General features: G+C 40.7%; 1 protein-coding gene across 2 annotated transcripts in view; it reads right to left on the minus strand.

The window, feature by feature from the left end:
• LOC126190883 (V-type proton ATPase 116 kDa subunit a 1) overlaps positions 1-26,165 on the minus strand; it is a 704,052-nt gene that overhangs the window by 62,660 nt on the left and 615,227 nt on the right. For both annotated transcript variants that reach the window (XM_049931488.1, XM_049931487.1), the window contains exon 10: positions 8,371-8,521. In XM_049931488.1, the coding sequence (XP_049787445.1) occupies positions 8,371-8,521 (151 nt within the window). The remainder of the gene's footprint in view (positions 1-8,370; positions 8,522-26,165) is intronic.

The raw sequence follows: 26,165 nt of genomic DNA on the forward strand, positions 1-26,165 counted from the left end.
TTTAAGTTAAGAGTGTGTGTGTGTGTGTGTGTGTGTGTGTGTGTGTGTGTGTGAGAGAGAGAGAGAGAGAGAGAGAGAGAGAGAGAGAGAGAGAGAGAGAGAGAGAAATGTTTAGGGTATATGGTTGGTGTAATGTCAAACAAATTGAAAAGATATTCAGAAGAACTTGCCTGGAAATTTTGTTTGCACTCCTGAATAGATGAAAAAAAAAAGAGGTCTGCTTTTAGTAGTTTTATTTCTGTAACTCCTTCACTAACTTGAATGCTGTGGTGCATACAACAGTTAAAGTAATAAATGCTACTGTTATTTTCAAACAATGGAAAATTCAAGATCGAATAATGACAATATTACGAAAAGAATAATTGCTACTCATCATACAGTGGAGATGCTGAGTTACAGGTAGGAACAACAAAAAGCCTGTCGGCAAGAATCTCTGGCCTCAGCAGCCAGAGACTATGGTCGTGTGTGTGTGTGTGTGTGTGTGTGTGTGTGTGTGTGTGTGTGTGTATTCTTTTTCCGGAGAAGGCCTTTTTGACTGAAAGCTTGCTTGCTGACAGTCTTTTTGTTGTGCCTACCTGAGATTCAGAATCTCCACTAAATGGTGAGTAGCAATTATCCTTTTTGTTATTTTCATGTAGGTAGGAAAACATAACGAAGAAGAAATATTTATTTGTACATACACACATACATACATTAATCCTTGTTCCATAGATCATTAATATTACATTTCGTAATGACGTGGAAAGTGTCACTTTAACATAAGTTTTCTTTACACAAAATAATAATTTTTTTTTTTTTTTCAGTTATACCCCATATCTAAAAATTCATCTATTGAGTAGGAGGAATTGTCATTCAGAATTTTTTTAATTTGCTTTTAAATGTTAGTTGGCTATCTGTCAGATTTTTTTATAGTATTTGGCAAACGAACATTTTTGTGGCAGCATAATTCACCCCTTTCTGTGCCAAAGTGAGATTTAATCCAGAATAGAGAATATCATCCTTTCTTCTTGTGTTGTAGCTATGCATTTTGCTGTTATTTTTTAATTGGGATGGGTTATTAATGACAATTTTCCAAAGCGAATATAAGTATTGTAAAGGTACTGTGAATCTCCCAAGTTCCTTAAATAAATGTCTGCAAGGTGATCTTGGGTGGGCTCCAGCTATTATTCTCATTACACACTTTTGTGCAATGAATACATTCTCTCTTAATAACGAACTGCCCCAAAATACACTCCTGGAAATGGAAAAAAGAACACATTGACACCGGTGTGTCAGACCCACCATACTTGCTCCGGACACTGCGAGAGGGCTGTACAAGCAACGATCACACGCACGGCACAGCGGACACACCAGGAACCGCGGTGTTGGCCGTCGAATGGCCCTAGGTGCGCAGCATTTGTGCACCGCCGCCGTCAGTGTCAGCCAGTTTGCCGTGGCATACGGAGCTCCATCGCAGTCTTTAACGCTGTTAGCATGCCGCGACAGCATGGACGTGATCCGTATGTGCAGTTGACGGACTTTGAGCGAGGGCGTATAGTGGGCATGCGGGAGGCCGGGTGGACGTACCGCCGAATTGCTCAACACTTGGGGCGTGAGGTCTCCACAGTACATTGATGTTGTCGCCAGTGGTCGGCGGAAGGTGCACGTGCCCGTCAACCTGGGACCGGACCGCAGCGACGCACGGGTGCACGCCAAGACCGTAGGATCCTACGCAGTGCCGTAGGGGACCGCACCGCCACTTCCCAGCAAATTAGGGACACTGTTGCTCCTGGGGTATCGGCGAGGACCATTCGCAACCATCTCCATGAAGCTGGACTACGGTCCCGCACACCGTTAGGCCGTCTTCCGCTCACGCCCCAACATCGTGCAGCCCGCCTCCAGTGGTGTCGCGACAGGCGTGAATGGAGGGACGAATGGAGACGTGTCGTCTTCAGCGATGAGAGTCGCTTCTGCCTTGGTGCCAATGATGGTCGTATGCGTGTTTGGCGCCGTGCAGGTGAGCGCCACAATCAGGGCTGCATACGACCGAGGCACACAGGGCCAACACCCGGCATCATGGTGTGGGGAGCGATCTCCTACACTGGCCGTACACCACTGGTGATCGTCCAGGGGACACTGAATAGTGCACGGTACATCCAAACCGTCATCGAACCCATCGTTCTACCATTCCTAGACCGGCAAGGGAACTTGCTGTTCCAACAGGACAATGCACGTCCGCATGTATCCCGTGCCACCCAATGTGCTCTAGAAGGCGAAAGTCAACTACCCTGGCCAGCAAGATCTCCGGATCTGTCCCCTATTGAGCATGTTTGGGACTGGATGAAGAGTCGTCTCACGCGGTCTGCACGTCCAGCACGAACGCTGGTCCAACTGAGGCGCCAGGTGGAAATGGCATGGCAAGCCGTTCCACAGGACTACATCCAGCATCTCTACGATCGTCTCCATGGGAAAATAGCAGCCTGCATTGCTGCGAAAGGTGGATATACACTGTACTAGTGCCGACATTGTGCATGCTCTGTTGCCTGTGTCTATGTGCCTGTGGTTCTGTCAGTGTGATCATGTGATGTATCTGACCCCAGGAATGTGTCAATAAAGTTTCCCCTTCCTGGGACAATGAATTCACGGTGTTCTTATTTCAATTTCCAGGAGTGTATGATGCCATATGACAGCAGTGAATGAAAATAGGCATAGTAGGCTAATTTACTGATATGTTCACACCAAAATTTGCAGTAACCCTAATAGCATAAGTAGCTAAATCTAACCGTTTCAGCAGATCATCAATGTGTTTCTTCCAATTCAATTTCTCATCAATCCACACACTCAGAAATTTGGAGTATTCTGCCTTAGCAGCAGACTTCCATTCATAGTCTATATTTATCAATGGTTTTATGCCATTTACTGTACAGAACTGTATAAACCGTTTTTCCTCGAAATGTAGTGAGAGTCTGTTTACAGACAACCACTTAATAATTTTCTGAAAGACATTATCAGCAATTTCCTCGGCTAATTCTTGCTTGTTGGGTGTGATTACTATACTTTTATCATCATCAAAAAGAACTAGCTTTGCTTCTTCATAAATATAGAGTGGCAAGTCGTTAATATACATTAAGCACAATAAGGGACCCAAAACTGAACCCTATGTGACACCATTCTTCATACCTCCCAGTTAGAGGACTCTGCTGGTTTTTGCAGACTATCTGTACTGTTAATTTCAGCCTTCTGCATTCTTCCAGTCAAGTATCAATTAAACCATTTGTGCACTGTCCCACTCATACCACAATACTTAACCTTATCTAGAAGAATTTCATGATTCACAAAATCAAAAGCCCTTGAGAGATCGCAAAATATCCCAATGGGTGATGTTCGATTATTGAATGCATTTAATATTTGAGCAGTGAAACATATATAGCATTTTCTGTTGAAAAGCCTTTCTGAAAACCAAATTGACATTTTGTTATTACTTCATTTTTACAAATATGTTATATATTACTTTTTCAAGAATTTTGGATAAAGCTGTGAGAAGTGAGACTGAGTGGTAGTCATTAGAATTGTATCTATCCAATGCAATGGTTTGACAAAAGCATATTTCAAACTATCTGGAAAAATGCCCTGTTTCAGTGAGCTACTACATATGTGGCTGAGAATCCTACTTATTTGTTGGGAACAAGCTTTTAGTACTCTGTTGGAAATGCCATCAATTTCATGTGAGCTTTTACTTTTGAGTGAATTTATTATTTTCCTAATTTCAGTAGGAGAGGTGGGTTGAATTTCAATTTTATCCAATTGCATACGTACTACCTCTTCCATACACTACCTTGCATTTTCTAATGAATAACTGGATCCTATTTTCTCCACAACACTTAAAAAATTATTATTAGAAATGTTTTCTACTTCTGACTTCCTGTTAACAAACTTTTCATTGTGTTTGATAGAAATACAGCCTTCCTGTGCTCTCGGTTGCCCTGTTTCCCTTTTCACAATATTCCAAATTGTTTTAATTTTACTATCAGATGTGCTACCGTATTTACTTGAATCTAAGCCGCACTAAAATCTAAGCCGCACCTGAAAAATGAGACTCGAAATCAATGAAAAAAAAATTTCCCGAATCTAAACTGCACCTGAAATTTGAGAGTCAAAATTCAAAAGGAGAGAAAAGTTTTAGGCCACACCTCCAAATCGAAACAAAGTTGGTCCATTTTAATATGAGACACAATTTAGGTCGAATGAATGACGATACAACTACAGTAGTTTGGTTCGAGTCGTAAGCTTAGCAGTTAAGCTTTACTAGGTAGCCATTGCTATGTGGTAGGCGCTCCGTCCGTATTGATACGGGTACCCTTCCTTTTTCACGTGCTTCGTCTGGTTTGAATTGATCGCTTATTTTTCTTTGATCTGATAAGTGCCATTTTCTTTGTTATAGGTGTTAACGTCACTCTAAGCTGAAAATGCATTACTGTACTGTGTCATCCATTGTTTGTCGTATTCTGATAGTGCGTGTTCACGGCCTGTCACCGCTCGCGGCATGGCTTGCTTTTCTGCGCACTACCGCGGCTTAAAAGAGAGAGAGGAATTGTCTCATTAGCGAAACAATGGCAAGAGACTGCTATTTATTATTACTTACACTGCTGCTTTCTTTGATAATGATCAACAAAAACTAAATAATAGACTGCGTATGATAGAAGATGTTCTGAACAAGAGTTTAGCGAAAATGTTTCCCCGTTTGAAAATCTTTGCAGACGCCGCTTTAGTACATTACATTACATTCTGCACAGAAATTAGTCATCTTAGATTTAAAAATCTAGTCAATTGCCGTGCTTCATTTCTGAATGTATCACTATTAGCCATAAGAATAATACGAATATAAACAAAACATGATATGTATATTCTTCCGCGTTTGCTGTTGTCTCACTCTAGTTTCGTAGTTTATTAGGCAGATAGGATTTAAATAAGATAGCAGCAAACACGAAAGAAGACATCGCAAAATGTTTATATTCGTATTATTCTTATGGCGAAGAGAATACTGCATGTGATTCACAATTCAAAAAAGTTCCTATTAGCAACCATCTCTTCTCACAGGTGGAAAAAAATTCAGAACATAGAGTTAGCCATATTGACAAAAGCCCCGAACAGTCTTGCCAGTCGGATTTTCGTAGTACATTGAAATGCTGCTACATTCGAAGATGAACAATACAGAATTTGTATTTACTTCGTTGTTTCGTTGGATAATGTATGAAAATGCAGTGGTCGAAACTCGGGGCGGAGAAAAAAGCTCGTCTTCCATATTTTTCAACTGACGCAGAGGTTTTGGCGCCAGTATTCATCTTTGTGCCTGCAAAGCAAGCCTGTGTAGTGCTACATATTTTCGACGGCAGAAGTTAGTTGTGGCGGCACCTTCCGCTTACTTTGCACTCGATTCTAAGCTGCAGGCGGTTTTTTGGATTACAAAAACCGGAAAAAAAGTGCGGCTTAGATTCGAGTAAATACGGTAATCTCAAACATAATGCACATACTTCTGGACCTTTTTAATAACATTTCTTAATACAGTGCAGTAGTTTTTATAATGTTTCACTGTTTCGGGATCATTATTCCCTCTAGCTATAAGATACATTTCCCTTTTCTCTTTACAAGATTTTTTATCCCTTTAGTAAGCCACGGCTTTTTACATGGTTTCTTACAATTATATTTAACTGTTTTCTTAGGGAAACTGTTTGCAAATATACTTACAAAGGTATCATGAAATAGGTTAAATTTTAAATTAGCGTCATGTTCCCTGTACATCTTATCCCAGCCTAACTATTGGAAGCTTTCCATAAAATTTTGAATTGTTTGATCATTAATTCAATGCAATACTTTGGAGGACTGTTTTGCATTACTAATAATCTCCTTGTCCAGTAATTTAAAGTGAATCTTGAAGAATTTCTACAACTGTTGATAAAAATGTCCTTAACATTTGATTAGCCCATCAGGATGTAGTTAAGATAACTTTGTGTAATGAAATAAAGTATGTCTTTTTTGGGCTGAAAATAACCCGTATGGCTGAAGTAGCCATAACTCACATTACGGACTTCAGAGCACCTGACGGCTCAACATAAAAGTTTTGTCGCAAGTACAGATAGTGTTAAGGCTCAGTGGACAAAGTTCAAAACCATTGTACAATATGCGTTACATGAGTATGTGCCAAGTAAGATCGTAAGAGATGGAAAAGAGCCATCGTGGTACAACAACCGAGTTAGAAAACTGCTGCGGAAGGAAACGTAACTTCACAGCAAACATAAACATAGCCAAAGCCTTGAAGACAAACAAAAATTACGCGAAGCAATATGTAATGTGAGGAGGGCCAAGCGAGAGGCGTTCAATGAATTTGAAAGTAAAGTTCTATATACTGACTTGGCAGAAAATCTTAAGAAACTTTGGTCTTATGTCAAAGCAGTAGATGGATCAAAACAAAATGTCCAGACACTCTGTGACCAAAATGATACTGAAACAGAGGATGACAGACTAAAGGCCGAAATACTAAATGTCTTTTTCCAAAGCTGTTTCACAGAGGAAGACTGCACTGTAGTTCCTTCTCTAGATTGTCGCACAGATGACAAAATGGTAGATATTGAAATAGATGACAGAGGGATAGAGAAACAATTAAAATTGCTCAAAAGAGGAAAGGCCGCTGGACCTGATGGGATACCAGTTCGATTTTACACAGAGTACGCGAAGGAACTTGCCCCCCTTCTTGCAGTGGTGTACCGTAGGTCTCTAGAAGAGCGTAGCGTTCCAAAGGATTGGAAAAGGGCACAGGTCACCCCCGTTTTCAAGAAGGGACGTCGAACAGATGTGCAGAACTATAGACCTATATCTCTAACATCAATCAGTTGTAGAATTTTGGAACACATATTATGTTCAAGTATAACGACTTTTCTGGGACTAGAAATCTACTCTGTAGGAATCAGCATGGGTTTCGAAAAAGACGATTGTGTGAAACCTGGCTCGCGCTATTCATCCATGAGACTCAGAGGGCCATAGACACGGGTTTCCAGGTAGATGCAGTGTTTCTTGACTTCCGCAAGGCATTTGATACAGTTCCCCACAGTCGTTTAATGAGCAAAGTAAGAGCATATGGACTATTAGACCAATTGTGTGATTGGATTGAAGATATCCGAGATAACAGAATGCAGCATGTCATTCTCAATGGAGAGAAGTCTTCCGAAGTAAGAGTGATTTCAGGTGTGCCGCAGGGGAGTGTCGTAGGACCATTGCTATTCACAATATACATAAATGACCTTATGGATGACATCGGAAGTTGACTGAGGCTTTTTGCGGATGATGCTGTGGTATATCGAGAGGTTGTAACAATGGAAAATTGTACTGAAATGCAGGGGGATCTGCAGCGAATTGACACATGGTGCAGGGAATGGCAATAGAATCTCAATGTAGACAAGTGTAATGTGCTGTGAATACACAGAAAGATAGATCCTTTATCATTTAGCTACAATATAGCAGGTCAGCAACTGGAAGCAGTTAATTCCATAATTTATCTGGGAGTACGCATTAGGAGCGATTTAAAATGGATTGATCACATAAAGTTGATCGTCGGTAAAGCAGATGCCAGACTGAGATTCATTGGAAGAACCCTAAGGAAATGCAATCCAAAAACAAAGGAAGTAGGTTACAGTACGCTTGTTCACCCACTGCTTGAATACTGCTCAGCAGTGTGGGATCAATACCAGATAGGGTTGATAGAAGAGACAGAAAAGATCCAACGGAGAGCAGCACGCTTCGTTACAGGATCATTTAGTAATCGCGAAAGCGTTACGGAGATGGTAGGTAAACTCCAGTGGAAGACTCTGCAGGAGAGACGCTCAGTAGCTCGGTACAGGCTTTTGTTGAAATTTCGAGAACATACCTTCACTGAGGAGTCAAGTAGTATATTGCTCCCTCCTACGTATATCTCGCGAAGAGACCATGAGAATAAAATCAGAGAGATTAGAGCCCACATAGAGGCATACCGACAATCCTTCTTTCCATGAACAATACGAGACTGGAATAGAAGGGAGAACCGATAGAGGTACTCAAGGTGCCCTCCGCCACACACCTTCAGGTGGCTTGCAGAGTATGGATGTAGATGTAGCTGTAGATACATTTGTTTAGGTCATATTTTACGACACTATTTTGAACCACTACTATTTGTCCACTGACCTGAAATTCTGTGTAAGTACACATGTAGTCACAATGGCAATACAGTTATCTGATCCAATGACCATACAGGCAGGGCTACCCAGCTTGGCCACTATACACCCCCCCCCCTTCCCCCCCATCTAAGCTACCCAGGGCCATGGCCCTCCACCAAGATACACCACAGTATATTTATGTACTTACCTGGGTTAAGCTCCTGGTAACTTATTGCTCCATATGCATCAATTAGGTTCTGGAAACCTGCAGTGAATTTATTTGTTCTGTTGAATGTCGGTGGCGTTTCTGATGTTTCAATTGCGTTGAGGAAAGATGGAATTGAACTGCCACAGGCTTTCTGAAAATAAACAGTATAAATTTACTTACTGTCTGAAGACACAGTCAGTAACAAACATATCTACGTATCTCTATGAAGTGCATAGTAGAGATTACACATTTAAGTATCAATATATAATACACATTTGAAAATAGTAAAAAATCAAACAAAAGAAAGAAGGATTCATGAGACCAATTTAAAAATACTTGGTCGAAGTATGTTAAGTAGTCCTGTACATTTCATGTGCTACAGTTTTGAGTCAAACTGTAATTTCAGTGGCAGTAAACAATGTTTTCCCCCCTCTAATTGCTGCAATATAAAAAGGAAATGAGAGCCACAATAAAAAGAAGATGGTCACAGTTCAAATTACTGAAAATAAGTGAAGATACAGGAAAACCAGAGTTTGATCATTAGAGTGTTATAGAAGTTTAAGATGAAAGTGCTTTAAATTGAGATGGAGAGAGATCAGTCAAAACAGGTTGAGTACTCATAATTTGTTGTTAATATTTAACATGGCAAAAAGCTGCTTCTGGTTGTTAAAGAGTGCAACATGACTCATTTTACACAGCAAAGGCTCTTCTTTATGACAAGATTTACAAAACATAGTGTATGACTGGATGAATGACTGAATGAAAGAACACCAAACATCAGACAGAGAGAGAGAGAGAGAGAGAGAGAGAGAGAGAGAGAGAGAGAGAGAGAAATTTACTGACAGGTGGCAAGCAATCATCCAGACAGTGTTAACAATGAACAAGGAAGATATGAGACCACAGGCATCAAGATAAAAAATTGTGAAAAAATTAGGCAAGATAATGTTGAAATAAGTTCACACGGATTTCTGCCAGAAAACAGGTTCTCATACAGGTCTTGTGCAATATGTTGCGAACATAGCAAAGGATGTAATTAGGCAGGGACAATAAACAATGTACAACACAGTTGTTACTGCTATTGTGCTGCAAAGTATGAAGTGACAAAATACTGATTACGTCTACTATTATTGTTGGGTAAAATACGTGTTATAATGTTGTAGAATGTTTGAGAATGTCTAAGCATCGCAGTTGTGGAATACGCAGTCAAATAGGTTGTATGACCCATGGATTGTCTACAGCAGACTGAAATCAATAGTCAATATTAAAGTAACTAGTACGACTGTGTATTGTATAAGGCAAATTCTTAACATATTACAATTGGTTTGTTTAATTAGTATAGAAGAACTAACAGAGATGTCAATGAAATAGAGATGAAATGAATGTGAATGTGGATAGGATCTCCCATCAGATAGACCAATCACCTGATGCAAGTGTCTTTAGTTGATACCACTTCGGCAACTTCAGTGTCGATAAGGTTGAAATGATGCTGAAGACAACACAGCAGCCAGTCCTTGAGAGGAGATAATCCCTGATCTGGCCCGGAAATGAACCCTTGCCCCTTGTATGGGATTCTGCCAGGCTGACCACTCAGCTACGGAAGCAGATAATGAAATAAGATGACAGTGATTCATTGAATAAAGTCCATGGGAACTTTATTTTGATTGTAAAGAAATAAATAAAGTTTAGAAAATAAATTGTGCTGTCGAGAATGAAATTTTCACTCTGCAGCGGAGTGTGCATTGGTTTGAAATTTCCTAGCAGATTAAAACTGTGTGCATGGACCACAACTCGAAATCAGGACCTTTACTTTTCACAGGCAAGTGCTCTACCGATTGTGGTACCCAAGCACGACTCACGACCCATCCCCACAGCTTCAATTCTGCCAGTACCTCATCTCCTACCTTCCAAAAGTGGTAGAGCACTTGCCCACAAAAGATCAAGGTCCCAAGTTTGAGTCTCGGTCCAGCTCAGTTTTAATTTGCCAGAAGTTTCAAATTGTGCTGTCAAGTGTCTTCTTAACAAAGGTATTCATGTATCCTGGCCCACTGGCAACTCAGGTTCTGATACACACATGGATATTAACAAAACACAACTGCTTATAACACTACTGCCTGTACCAGGATGGACTCGCAACCCAAGTGATGCCCTCAACTACACTGCAAGACCCATCTATAGTGACCTGCAGTGGCATTGCAACTTTACCTCATAACATCAAGCAATTAGTGACATTCCCGGAACTGATGCTGGAAACATGCAGTTGCCTGTGGACTCTAATACGTACTGGATTACTATGTTGGTGCTACTGTGCATGACAATGTGGCTTTAGATGCATGGTCGTTCTGGTTAAACAATCTGGTATGTTGCGAGTCAGCGTCCACTATGTTCTGAGGAGCCAGATATTATGTCCTTGTAACTAACAATAAATGGGTGGAATGTGGCCACAGGATCTGTGACCATAGGAACCTGGAGAGGCAAGCAAAATATTAGTTGACACAAGTGCAATGTAAATAAATATATCATATTTATTATTGTGGGTGAAGGAATGCTACACTGCTGGCAACTAGTGGCCACGATGGCTAACTATAAGCAGAGGCCCGACATGGGCATGTGTGTGTGTACAATGAATGTTTGCCAAAAGAGCTAGCTATCAACAATGCAGTATAATGTTCAGCAACAACTAGTGACACACAAGTAATGTCTGTCTAGAAGACTGGTGCCCAGCTGCTCATTGCTTGTAACACTGTCCTCGCAGTCTTCATTGGCCAGAGGCCTGGAGGTTCTTCAAGGTGTCTCTCACAGTGCCAGCAGCAATCTGTGAGGACCGGCTCCAGCTGTATGAACAGGCTACAATAATATACTATCATGTTCCATTTTGGACAGGAAGAGGAAAAGAAGGAGAAGCTTACAAACACTCAACACCATGATCACCAGCGGGCTTTGAATACTAGCAGACTTCAACCCAGCATGGACAGGTTATGAATTATTTCACTCATTATTCTGTGGCTGTTATTTTAGCATGTGAATAATTCAGAGATTACATCAAGTTCAGCATACATACTTCAGTGGAAATGTGGATTAGTTAATTCACTGACTGGACTCCAACTCCGCTCACTGCAACTAAGGCTGCCGCTACAGTGCTGCACTTGCCTACCGTCCCAGCTTTCAAACCTGAGGAAGAAGACTGGGACATCTCCACTGCTGACTTTTGCATGTAACATCATACATACTATCATTTGGTGTAGTTGTCCTTTAGTTAACAATCCCAAATTGTTCTCCATCCTTCATAAAATATGCCCTCTTGTACAGCCTCAGACATTAACTTTTGCAGGCATCTGTAACCAACACTCTCCCTACTGTGAGCAGAAGTGTCGCATAGTTGCTGCTAGGCACAAATATTTACAATGTTACCAGAAATTCTCATGATCTTATGTAGCATGTGTGGCATGTTCAGGAGTCTTTTCCAATGCTGTCATCTTATAAGTGGAAAATTTTATTGTAAGCAGTTGTACACAAAACTTACAGTTCATCAAATCATAATTTGTTACACTCCTGATGGAAAAGTGGCTTTATAAGGCTTGAAATTAGGCAACCTTGCATTAGACAAATTTCTTACAATCACAAAAGCTTGTGAAATCTCTCTGTCAGTAGAGTGTTTTACCAATAAACATACTGTGTAGTAGTGGCAGCTGAAGACTTCCAGTGTGAGAATTCATCCCTTATTCAGCCAATAGCCTTGTTGAAGAGGCCTGAGGAGCAGACAGAGGTTCAGTGCATCCTCTTGCCCTTGGGAGAGTAAACTGACCCAAGAGACAGAAGAATCAGCATTAATTATCGGCACGAGGATGCAGAAGACAATGGAAACGACTGCATTAAAGCAGATAATGTGTATCCACACAACATGTGGCATGTAACTGAAAGGTGTCGTGATGATCTCTCCATTGGCAAAAGATTCTGGACTAGCCCCCCCCCCCCCCTCCCCAAATTCAGATTTCCAAGAAGGGGTTGCCATTATTAACCAATGAAGGAATATCTGAAGCTTGAACATGATAGAGACACTCGAAAATATGAAAAGGTAAATGCTTAGGATCAGTTGAGATATAGTGGGGGTCAGTGAAGTGAAATGGAAAGAAGACCAGGGTTTCTGTTCAGAGAAATAAAGGGTAATATCAACAGTGGCAGAAAATGGTAAAACAGAAGTAGGATTCATTATAAATATGAAGTTAGGGCTGACAGTCAGTTACTGTGAACAGTTCAGTGATAAGGTGGTTATCATCAGAATTGACAGCAAACCAACACCGACAATGACAGTTCAGGCATACAGGCCAACATCACAAGCTGAAGATGAAGAGACAGAGAAAGTATATGAGGATACTGAATGTGCAATTCAGTACATAATGGGAGACTGTAGTGCAGTTGTAGGGAAAGGAGTAAAAGAAAGGGTTACAGGAGAAAATGGGCTTTGTACTAGGAATGAGAGAGGAGAAAGATTGAGTTCTGAAACAAATTTCAGATAGTAATAGCGAATACTCTGTTTGAGAATCATAAGAAAAGGAGGTTGTAATAACTTCAAGTTTAACAACATATATTTCAAGGACGGTGCAGTACATGAAAGTCACAGATCAAGTAAACAGAGTAAGACGTGTGTACATTTAACAGTCATATCATAACTGAGTCCAAGCCTAGCGGCCGCTGGCTGGCTGGCTGCTTAGGTGGTGCTGCTGCTGCTGCGTGGCTGGCAGACAGCGCCACGCGTAGAGGAGACACGTAACTGCGCGGCGGCACTTTGAAAGATCGGCAAGTCACAACACTTTTAACCCCTTTGATTTTTTGCACAGATCTTGATGGAGGTGTCCTGTAGATTGCTAACATCCACAGGTGTTGTTTGACTGGCTGCAAAGTCTCAAGGAGGTGGCTTCCCGTACGGACGGAAGTGTCCCCGATGATAACGGGTCGAGATGACAGGAGACATGTGAGTCGAATCTGCTGGGGCCCTATACACCAATCTGCCCAATGCAGCAAGTCTGGTTGTTATAACAGGAGACATGGGCGATGTGTCCACACCCGTAGGAGGAGGAGGCAAGTAGAGTTGCTCTGACAGATGATGGTCATCTGATTCCTGCATGGGCACGTCTCCTGGTGGCATCAGTTCTTGTGCTGGCACCAATATGATGGTGAGAGGACTGCGTTGTGAGTAATGAGAGATTCCAGTATCCAAAGCGTCAGGTAGAGCCGAAGGTGGTGTAGCGGCATACGGAACAGGCGTTGTCAGCATACGAGGCCGAAGCTGGTCCAAATGAGGCACTGCAACACCCATGTCCGTCTGGATTTCATACAGGCATTGGCCACAGTGCCGTAAGACGTGGCCAAAACTCCATTTTGGCCGCCTGCCATATCCCCGTACCCATACAAGGTCGTCGGCGGTGAACTGGCCAAGCGAAGGCACCTGCAGCCGTGAGGTGGAAGGCCGCAGAAGATGAAGTAGCGTGTGGGGCTGTCGGCCATGTAAGAACTCAGCCGGGCTGTGGTCACCCATGGGGGTGAAACGGTAAGAAGCCAGAAATTGGAGAAGCACATCATCAGCAGAAGAAGTCAGGAGTTTCCTCATCTGAGCCTCAAATGTGCGGACCAGTCATTCACCTCACCGTTTGACCATGGATGGAACGGAAGGGTCGTGACATGCATGACGCCGTGACAGGCACAAAAATCTGCAAAATCGGAAGAGGCAAATTGCGGACCATTATCAGTAACAAGAGTAAAGGGAAGGCCTTCCAAAGAGAAAATGCGAGCTAGAGCGTTGGTGGTTGCTGCGGTGGTAGGCGACGTGCAACGGACAATGAACGGAAAGTTAGAGTAGGCATCAATAACGAGAAGCCAATAAGTACCTAAAAATGGTCCCGCAAAGTCAGCATGAATACACTACCAGGGCTTCTCAGGCGAAGGCCACGGTGACAAAGATGACTTCGGGGTGGCGGCCGGTGACGCACAAGGGCCGCAGGCAGCAACCTTGTGTGCAATTTCAGAGTCGATGCCAGGCCAGTACACATGACAGCACACCAGAGATTTTGTGCGAGACACACCCCAGTGCCCTTGGTGAAGGAGGCGCAAGACCAAAGCACGCAAAGACGCAGGTACCACAACACGCAGTGAAGCATTTTCGGTGGAAAGGAGGATAACACCATCGCTAGCCGTGAGGCGGTAACGCAAAGTGTAGTAGTTCCGCAACGGATCAATAAGTCTTAGCGGACGGACGATCTGGCCAACACTTCTGAATACAGCGTAAAACCCGGGAGAGGGTAGGGTCAGAACCCTTAGCAGCCGCCAGCCAGTCCCCAGTGATGGGTAGCCCGTCCACAACCCGCTGCTCGGCAACATCCAGGTGGAAACACAAAAGTTCGTCCCTATAGAATGCCAGATCTGGACCCACGGGAAGGCGAGACAGTGCATCAGCATTTGCATGTTGAGCCGTCGGCCAGAAATGAATCTCATAATTGAAACGGGACAAGTAAAGAGCCCAACGCTGGAGGTGGTGTGCAGCCTTGTTGGGAAGTGACGTTGATTGATGAAACAAGGAAACAAGTAGTTTGTGATCCGTAACAAGATGAAATTTGGATCCATAGAGAAAAACACCAAACTTATGAAGAGCATAAATAATGGCCAAAGCTTCTTTTTCAATTTGAGAATACTTTTGTTGGGCATCCGTGAACGTTTTGGAGGCATAAGCAATGGGTTGTTCAGAACTGTCAGAAAAACGGTGCGCAAGGACTGCACTGACCCCGTATTGAGAGGCGTCCATGGCAAGAACAAGATGTTGGCCAGGTCGATAAGTAGCCAGGCATGGGGCCTGTTTCAGCATAGTCTTCAATTTCTGGAAAGCCGCATTGCATGACACGGACCAGTGAAAAGGCACGTTTTTATGTAACAAGCAATTCAACGGCTGAGCCACCGAAGCAGCAGACAGTAAAAACTTGTGATAGTATGCTATTTTCCCCAAGAAGGCCTGCAGTTCCTTAACAGATGTAGGGCGAGGAAGGGCATTTATCGCAGCGACAGTTTGCTGAAGCAGAAGCACATGAATACCATCCCGAGAGAGTTGAAACCCCAAGTACGTGATAGATGCCTGAAAAATTTTTGATTTCTGAAGATTACACTTAAGACCGGCAGTCTGTAAGACATGAAAAAGTGTGCGGAGATTTTGAAGATGTTCGTCAGTGGTGGAGTCAGTGACAACAATGTTGTCCTGGTAATTTATACACCCAGCGACAGTGAGCAATAATTGTTCCAAGAATCGCTGAAAGAGAGCAGGGGCGCTGGCAACCCCGAATTGCAATTGTTGGTATTGATAGAGGCCAAAAGGCGTGTTAAGGACCAGAAACTGCCGGGAAGCAGCGTCGTGAGGAAGTTGATGATAAGCTTCTGACAGGTCAAGTTTAGAAAAATACTGGCCTCCAGCAACTTTAGTGAACAGTTCTTCAGGTCCAGGCATAGGGTAAGTGTCGATAAGGCATTGAGCATTTACAGTGGCTTTGAAATCACCACAGAGACAAATATCACCATTTGGCTTAGCAACGACAATGACAGGAGAGGCCCACTCACTGGAAGAGACAGGAAGCAAGACCCCTGAAGCAGTGAGACGATCCAGCTCCCGTTTGATCTGATCATGAAGAGCCACAGGAATGGGCCAAGCCTGAAAAAACTTAGGCCGAGTAGTGGGTTTGAGCATGATATGAGCTTCAAAGTCGTTTGCACCGCTTAACCCAGGAGGAAAAAAAGGGACAAAAATGTCGTCGACAAGGAATCCAATAGAGCATAAGGAACAGCATCAGAGATGATATTGACAGAGCCATCTATGGAGAACCCAAAAACGCGAAAGGCATTGAAACCAAAAAGGTTCTCCGCGTTACTATGGTCGACCACAAATATGGGAACAGTGCAAATGACAGATTTGTAAGATACCTCAGCATCAAATTGTCCCAAGAGAGAAATCTTCTGTTTATTGTAAGTCCGTAATTGCCTAGTGACAGGGGACAGGATTGGAGAGCCCAACTGAAGATACGTCTGAGAATTGATGATAGTGGCAGCAGAACCAGTATCCACCTGCATGCGAACATCTCGACCAAGTATTTGGACAGTGAGGAATAACTTCCCTGAAAGGGAAGAAGTACAATTGACAGATAACACAGAATCAGAATCAGCGTCATGTTCATGAACATCATGTATGTGGTCGGATTTGCAAACGGATGACACATGACCCTTTTTTTTTGCATTTGTGACACACGGCCCAACGTCGTGGACAATCTTCTCATGAATGTTTCGTAAAACACCGCACACATGAAGGAAGTTGTCGTGGGTTTTGCTGCAGTTTCTTAGAGGTTTGTTTATGGTTAGGCCGAGGTTGCGCCTGGGAGCGTACTGCGGCCACGTTGGCCAGCGGGGACACGCCACACGCTTCGTCAACATCGCCCCATGCCTTTATTTGCACTCCAGCAGTGCGAGAAATTTCAAAAGACTGAGCAATGTATAGGACTTCATCTAGAGTCAGATTTGCCAACTGAAGAGCATGTTGCCTAACTTCTTTGTCGGGCGCCGATCGGATAATAGCATCCCATACCATGGAATCGGCGTGGGATTCTTTGTGAACTTCAGTAACAAATTGACACTTTCTACTGAGGCCATGAAGTTCAGCAGCCCAAGCACAATAGGATTAATTTGGTTGTTTTTGACAACGATAAAAGGCAACACGAGAGGCTACCACATGCGTTTGCTTTTGAAAATAGACGGACAGAAGTGAGCACATTTCAGCAAAGGACAAAGACGCAGAATCTTTCAAAGGAGCCAATTGCGACAACAATCGATACATTTGAGGTGAGATCCATGAAAGGAACAGAGATTTACATGTTTGTTCGTTCACAACATGAAATGCCAAGAAGTGCTGTCGAAGACGTTTTTCATAATCAGACCAGTCTTCCGTCGTCTCGTCGTAAGGAGGAAAAGTAGGTAGAGACAACGATGAGAGATGCCCCGCATTTGATGCCGCGACGAAATCACGAATCGCATTTGTGAGAAGCGTTTGCTGTTCTATGAGACCTTGCAATAGTTGCTCTAAAGTAGCCATGAAAATGTGTGTCAACGATGGAAAAGAAAAATCCCATCTTCATCACCAATTGTAATAACTTCAAGTTGAACAAATATATTTCAAGGAAGACACAATACATGAAAGTCACAGATCAAGTAAACAGAGTAAGACGTGTGTACACTTTAACAGTCAAATCATGACTAAGTCCAAGTCCAGCGGCCGCTTGCTGGCTGGCCGCTTAGGTGGTGCTGCTGCTGCTGCACGGCTGGCAGACAGCGCCGCATGTAGATGACGCGCATAACTGTGCGGCGGCACTTTGAAAGATCGGCGAGTCACAGCAGAGGTATACTTGGAAAAGGTGGGGATATACAGGAAAATTTCGATTAGATTACATCATGGTCAGATTTCAAAATAAGACATTGGATTGTATGTCATACTAAGGAGCAGATGTAGACTCAGATCACAATTTTTCAGCGATGAAGAGTTGACTGAAGTTTAAGAGACCAGTCAGGAAGAATCAATGAGCAAAGAAGTGGGATACGGATGTACTAATGAATGAAGAAGTATGCTTTAAGTTCTCTGAAGCTATAGATGTTGTGATAAGAAATATCTCATAGCTCAGTAGGCAGTTCAGTTGAAGAGGGATGGTTATCTCTAGAAAGGGATATCACAGAAGTTGGAAAGAAAACTGTTGAAACAAAGAAGATAACTACAAAGAAACCAGGGGTAAGAGAAGAAATACTTCAGTTGATTGATGAAAGAAGGAAGTACAAAGATATTCAAGGAAATTCAGGAATTCAGGAATACAAGTCACTTAGGAATGAAATAAATAGGAATTGAAGGTAAGCTAATGCCAAATGGCTATATGAAAAATGAGAAGAAATCGACTGTCAGAAGGACTGACTCAACATATAAAAAAGTCAAAACAACCTTCACTGATACTAAAAGCAAGGACATTAACATTAAGAGTGCAATGAGGATACCACTGTTAAATGCAGAGGAGAGATCAGATAAGTGGAAAGAATCATTGAAGGTCTCTACGAGATGGAGGACTTGACCAATAACGTGACAGAAGAAGAAACAGGAGTCGATATAAAAGAAATATGGGATACAGTATTAGAATCAGAATTTAAAAGATCTCTGGAAGACTTAAAATCAAATAAGGCAGAAGGGATAGTTAACAGTCCACCAAAATTTCTAAAATAATTTGGGGAAGTGGCAACAAAATGACTATTCATGTTGGTGTGTAGAATGTATGTGTCTGGCGATATACCAGCTGACTTTCGGAAGAACATCATATACACAATTCTGAAGATTGCAACAGCCGACAATGTGAGAATTCATGTTGTCCTCCATGGGGTGGGTGCACGCAATGACTGTGGATATATTGGGTTAGATAGAGCAGCAATCAGTCGTAGAATTAAGTTGCTTTAATATGACATTTATAGCCACAACGCAGATCAGATTTCGACCTGTGTCAGGTCATTATCAATGCTAAAACAAATACAAGAATATATATTACAATGTGATTTACAAAAGTTTTAAGTCCATCACATTGTTGTCTTTTAATGTTAACATTACATACCAGTGCAGAATTGTAGCAGTTGTTCAAGCTCAAGTGAATGCTTACACAGTTCAACCATTACTGTCGTAAAATTATATGTTGGTTTCACAGTACATATTAGTTTTGCGTATGGCGCCCTCTATGAGCTGCACCTGAAGTTTACAGTTTTGACGACTTTTTTTGTAATATTTATGTTGTATAGTAACTAAGTAGTAACATGAAATTATTATGAGTAAAACTATGTAAAATTACAATTCTTACTTTTTCTTGTGTCTGTAATGTGCATAACTTATTGCATTAGAATAACACACAAACTCATGAGGGTAACTATTAGCAACAATTAATACGTAAAACTGTCATTTTTCGAAATAAGTGTTCAAAAGATCACGCTTTATCATATTGTTCTTATTTTTCAGCCACTAAGTGTGACATATTGAAATGATGCTTACAAACGCTACGAGCGCCAACAGAGTGCATTCTGTAAATAAAGTTCACGTTATATCTTTTGTCAAGTAACAACTAATTAAGTTAAGACAGGTCCCAACACGACAAATTATGCAATACTTCCTATAACGTACTTTACGTAACCATATCAGTTTTATAATTAATTTTAGCCCATGAGGCGTAAACTGTCACTGTTAAGTGCTATAGTAATTTTAAATATCTAGCACATTACAGACACGAGAAAAAGTAAGAATTGTAATTTTACATAGTTTTACTCATAATAATTTCATGATAAATATTACAAAAAATGCCGTCAAAACTGTAAACTTCAGGTGCACCTCATAGAGGGCGCCATACACAAAACCGATGTGTACTGTGAAACCAACATATAATTTTATGACAGTAATGGTTGAACTGTGTAAGCATTCACTTGAGCACAAACAACTGCTACAATTCCACACTGGTATGTAATGTTAACATTAAAAGACAATGATGTGATGGACTTATAACTTTTGTAAATCACATTGTAATATATACTCTTGTATTTGTTTTAGCATTGATAATGACCTGACACAGGTCGAAATCTGATCTGCATTGTGACCATGAATGTCATATTAAAGCAACTTAATTCTATGACTGATTGCTGCTCTATCTAACCCAATGTGAGAATTATCACACAATCAGTTGAACAGCTCATGCATCCATGTTGCTTACAAGAATAATATATAGAAGAATGGAAAAGAGAACTGAGGATACGTTAGATGACAATCAGTTTGGTTTTAGGAAAGGTATACGCACCAGAGAGCCAATTCTAATGATGTGGTTGATAATGGAAGCAAGACTAAAGAAAAATGGAGTCATGTTCATAGGATTTGTAGACCTACAAAAAGTGTTCACCAATGTCAAATAGTGGAATATGTTCAAAATCTTGAGAAAAATAAGGATAAGCTATTGGGGAAGATGGGTAATATACAACATGTACAGGAACTGAGAGGAAATAAGACTGGAAGACCAAGTACAAAGTGCTCAGATTAAAAACGATGAAAGATAGGGCTGTAGTCTTTCACCTCTACTGTTCAATCTATAGATTGAACAGTAGATGTGAAAGACTACAGCCCTATCTAAAATCGAAGAAGCAATGATGAAAACAAAAGAAAGGTTCAAGAGTGGAATTAAAATTCAAAGGTGAAAGGATTTGTAGCAAAGCAAGCTGGAACCCATTCCCATCTTAATTTGTTATTTGTCTCCTTAAATGCTTTTTATTCCATAATTATCATTGGTGTTAATGAGTGATTTGCCATAAGGTAAAGCTCTCATTCTGTAAGTCTAAGACCAGGCCTGACTTTGTTAAATTGCTTTAGTCAGAATAATTTCTTCATTAATTTGCACTATTTCAAGTAATTAGTCTGGCTATTGTTTATTTAGCTACTTTTGTCGTTTTTGTCATCAGGAAGGCTTATTCCAATTGAAACGTTTATTGTAACATAAAGTTCAGGCAAAACCCAATTTTTCTGCACTATTAAATTAACCTGAGGTGTGATATCTAAATTAAGCATTTAACAATGTGAAATTCTAGTAGCCATAAATGGACAGTGAAGCAGCAAACTTAATGATGATTGCTGATTAACTATGATATTAAAGTGCAACACACATTATTCATCTGAGTGAGACTGCTGTAGGTTGGTTAAGTTATACTGCAGAGTGACTATTGTTTTACAATTAGAAGGAGCAGTATGTTCATACCTGGTAAATGAGACTTAGTTACATAATGAAGACATGGGCTGGCATAACTAATTTAGTGAGAGGAGTCTGTCATTTATGGAGTAAAACTAGTGAAACAAAATGTGTGTGTGTGTGTGTGTGTGTGTGTGTGTGTGTGTGTGTGTGTGTGTGTACCACATTATTGGATGCATATAGTGCTGAACCAACCCCAGGTAATTTTTTGTCACGATCACTGTCACCAAGGAACTACAAGCTGATATAGGACCGGGTGTGTCACAATATGAATGGCAAGATTCACTGATGACATTGCTATCCTCAGTGACAGTGAAGAAAAATTACAGTATCTGTTAAATGGAATTAACAGTCTAATGAGTACAAAATATGGATTGAGAGTAAATCGAATAAAGACAAATGTAATTAGAAGTAGCAGAAATGAGAACAGTGAGAAGCTAAACATCAGGATTGGTGATCATGAAGTAGATGAAGTTAAGGAATTCTGCTAACTAGGCAGTGAAATAACACATGACAGACAGAGCAAGGAGGACATAAAAAGCAGACTAGCAATGGCAAAGAGGGCATTTATCGCCAAGAGAAGTTTACTAGTATCAAACATAGACCTTAATTTGAGTAAGAAATTTCTGAGAATGTACATTTGGAGCACAACATCATATGGTAGTGAAACATGGAATATAGGAAACCCAAAAAGAAGACACTCAAAACATTTGAGATGTGGTGCTACAGGAGGATTTTGAAAATTAGGTGGACTGATAAGGTAAGGAATGAGGAGGTCCTCCACAGAATCGGTGAGAAAATGAATATATGGAAAACACTGACAAGAAGAAGGGAGAGGATGGTAGGCCATCAGTTAACACTGAATACCGTAACACCTGCAACCATCAAAAAGAAATGCAAAGTACATCTATTCAAAACAGCTGATAAAAATGCTCTTCATGCCTTTTTAAGAGACAGTCTTCACTCCTTCTGATCTGATCAATTGTGAAATGATTTCAAAGAGATAGTATTGTCAGCATTTGAGAGATACATACCACATAAATTAATAAGTGATGGTACTGATCCCCCATGGCACACAAAACAGATCAGATCACTGTTGCAGAGGCAGTGAGAAAAGTATGCCAAAGTAAAAGAATGCAAAATCCCAAGACTGTCAAAGTTCTTCAGAAATTCGAAATATAGCGCGTACTTCAATGAGAGATGTTTTTAATAATTTCCACAATGTAATTCTGGCTCGAAATCTGGCAGAAAACCCAAAGAGATTCTGGTTATACATAAAGCACACCAGTGGCAAGATGCAATCAATACCTTCACTGCGTGATAACAATGGTGAAGTCACTGATGACAGTGCCACTAAAGCAGAGTTATTAAACACGGTTTCCCGAAACACCTTCACCAAAGACAACAAAGTAAATATTTCTGAATTCCAATCAAAAACAACTGCCATGATGAGAAACATAGAAGTAGATATCCTAGGTATTGCAAAGCAGCTTAAATCACTCAATAAAGCCAAGGCCTCCAGTCCAGATTGCATACCAGTCAGGTTCTTTTATATCTTCAAATTTAACACATATTTCGGACAACAACACATATAAGTCACTGAGTAAGTTGACCTGTGTACAAGTCAGCATTCGATTAAACACTGAGTCTCAGTCTAGCGGCCGCTGCTCGGCTGGCCGCTTAGGTGGCGCAGCTGCTGCCTGGCTGGCAGACAGCGCCGCACGTAGAGGACGTGCGTAATTGCGCGGCAGCACTTTGAATAATCGGCGAGTCACAACAGGTTCCTCTCAGAGTATGCTGATACAATAGCTCCATATTTAGCAATTATATAGAATTGCTCGCTCACAGAATGATCCGTACCTAAAGAATGGAAAATTGCTCAAGTCACACTAAAAAGGGAGGTAGGAGTAATCCGCTGAATTACAGGTCCATACCACTAACGTCGATTTGCAGTAGGGTTTTGGAATGTATACTGTATTCGAACATTATGAAGTACCTAAAACCGTTTATTTATTTATTTATTTATTTATTGTTCCATGGGACCAAATTAAGGGGAAGTCTCCATGGTCATGGAATGAGTCAATGCATGAAATTATAACACAATAGTAGAAACAGATAAAATGAAATATAAGAAACATATTCAGGTGACAAGTTGTAAGTTTAAATAAAGAAAATCAATGATGTAACACTGGAATTTGCTTAATTTTTCAGGTCTTCCAGGAGCTCCTCGACAGAATAGAAGGAGTGAGCCATGAGGAAACTCCTCAGTTTAGACTTAAAAGTGTTTCGGCTAAGTTTTTTGAGTTCTTGTGGTAGCTTACTGAAAATGGATGCAGCAGAATACTGCACTTCTTTCTGCACAAGAGTCAAAGAAGTGCATTCCACATGCAGATTTGATTGCTGCCTAGTATTAACTGAGTGAAAGCTGCTAACTCTTGGGAATAAGCTAATATTGCTAACAACAAACGACATTAAAGAAAATATACACTGTGAAGGCAATGTCAGAATTCCCAGACTATCGAATAGGGGTTGACAAGAGGTTCTCGAATTTACACCACATATAGCTCGAACAGCCAATTTTTGAGCCAAAAATACCCTTTTTGAATCAGGAGAATTACCCCAAAAAATAATACCACACGACATAAGCGTATGAAATTATGCGAAGTAGACTACTTTTCGTGTTGAACTGTTACTTATTTCAGATACCGTTCTAATGGTAAATAATGCAGCATTTAGTTTCTGAACAAGATCCTGAACATGGGCTTTCCACAACAGCTTACTATCTATCTGAACGCCTAGGAACTTGAACTGGACCGTCTCACTTATAATATGACCATTCTGTCTCATCAAAATATCGGTTCTTGTTGAATTGTGAGTTAGAAACTGTAAAAACTGAGTCTTACTGTGATTTAGCATCAAATTATTTTCCACAAGCCATAATCTTATTTCATGAACTACATTATTTGATACTGTCTCAATATTACACACAAGATCTTACACTACCAAGCTGGTGTCATCAGCAAACAGAAATATTTTTGAATCATCTATAATACTAGAAGGCATGTCATTTATATAAATAAGAAACAGCAGTGGCCCCAGCACCAACCCTTGGGAAACGCCCCACTTAACAGTGCCCCATTGGGACTGAACATCACTACCACTCTCAATATTGCGGAGAATTACCTTCTGCTTTCTGTTCTTAAAGTAAGAGGCGAACCAATTGTAAACTACTCCCCTTACTCCATAATGGTCCAACTTCTGGGGTAATATTTTGTGGTCAACACAGTCAAAAGCCTTTGTTAAATCAAAGAAAACACCTGGCATTTGCAACCTTTTATTTAATCCGTCCAAAACCTCACAGAGAAAAGAGAATATAGCATTTTCAGTTGTTAAACCATTTCTAAAACCAAACTGTACATTTGATCGCAAATTATGTGAATTTAAATGCTCCAGTAACCTTGTATATACAACCTTCTCGATAACTTTAGCAAACACTGATGGCATAGAAATAGGTCTAAAATTGTCAACATTATCCCTGTCTCCCTTTTTATAAAGTGGCTTTGCTACCGAGTACTTTAATCGGTCAGGAAACCGACCGCTCCTAAAGGAAAAGTTACAGATATGGCTAAGTACTGGGCTAACATACATAGAACAATACTTCAGTATTCTGCTAGATACCCTGTCATATCCATGAGAGTTCTTGATCTTTAGTGATTTAATTATTAACTCAATCTCCCTCTTGTTAGTATCATGGAGGAGCATTTCAGGTAACAGTCTCGAAACACTTTTTTCTAAGAGCGCTTTATGATTCCCTGTTGGGACTAGGTTTCTATTTAGTTCACCTGCTATATTCAGAAAGTGATTATTAAATACTGTACATATATGCAACTTATCAGCAACACGGACATTCCAACTACACACTGATTCTATATCCTCTACCTGTCTCTGCAGACCAGCCACTTCCTTTATCCTGAGACTTAGCTATTCTATCTGCATACCACATACTTTTTGCCTTCCTAATAACATTTTTAAGCACCTTACAATACTGTTTGTAATGGGCTGCTGCATTTAGATTTTGACTGTTTCTAACGTTTTGATATAATTGCCACTTTGTTCTACAAGATATTCTTACCCCTCTAGTCAGCCACCCAGGCTGTCTGTTAGTGCTAGTACCCTATTTTGAATGTTCTAACGGAAAGCAACTTTCAAAGAGCATGAGAAAAGTCTTGAGGAAAGCATTATATTTATCATCTATTGTATCAGCACTATAAACATCTTGCCACTCTTGTTCCTTGATAAGGTTTACAAAGGTCTCTAAAGCAACTGGATCAGCTTTCCTAAACAGTTGATAACTATATTTAACATGTGTTGCAGCACAAAAATATTTTAGAGTTAAAATTTGTGCATCATGATCTGAAAGGCCATTCACCTTTTTGCTAACAGAATGCCCTTCTAGTAATGAGGAATGAACAAAAATGTTGTCTATGGTTGTTCTACTGTTCCCTTATACTCTCGTTGGAAAGAATACGGTTTGCATAACATTGTATGAATTAAGGAGGTCTACCAGCATCCTTTTCCTTGCACAATCACTTATACAATTAATATTGAAGTCACCACATATAACTAACTTTTTGTATTTCCTATAAAGTGAACCAAGAACCTCCTCTAGCTTTAGCAAAAAATTGTGAAATCGGTGTCTGGGGATCTATAAATAACAACAGTTAGAAGCTTAGCTCCACTAAATTTAACCACACCTGCACAACATTCAAACACCTTTTCAGTGCAGTACTTCAAAATATCAATTGACTCAAATGGGATGCCGTTTTTCCACATACATGGCTACTCCCCCACACCGCAAAGAGGTCCTAGAAAAGCTGCCAGCCAACCTGTATCCTGGTAAAGGAAGCCTCTGAATTATATCCTTATTTAAGAAGTGTTCAGATATACCAATGATTTCAGAGTCAACATCTATAAGCAGTT

The sequence above is a fragment of the Schistocerca cancellata genome, chromosome 6, assembly GCF_023864275.1.
Source record: "Schistocerca cancellata isolate TAMUIC-IGC-003103 chromosome 6, iqSchCanc2.1, whole genome shotgun sequence".
Taxonomy (NCBI): domain Eukaryota; kingdom Metazoa; phylum Arthropoda; class Insecta; order Orthoptera; family Acrididae; genus Schistocerca; species Schistocerca cancellata.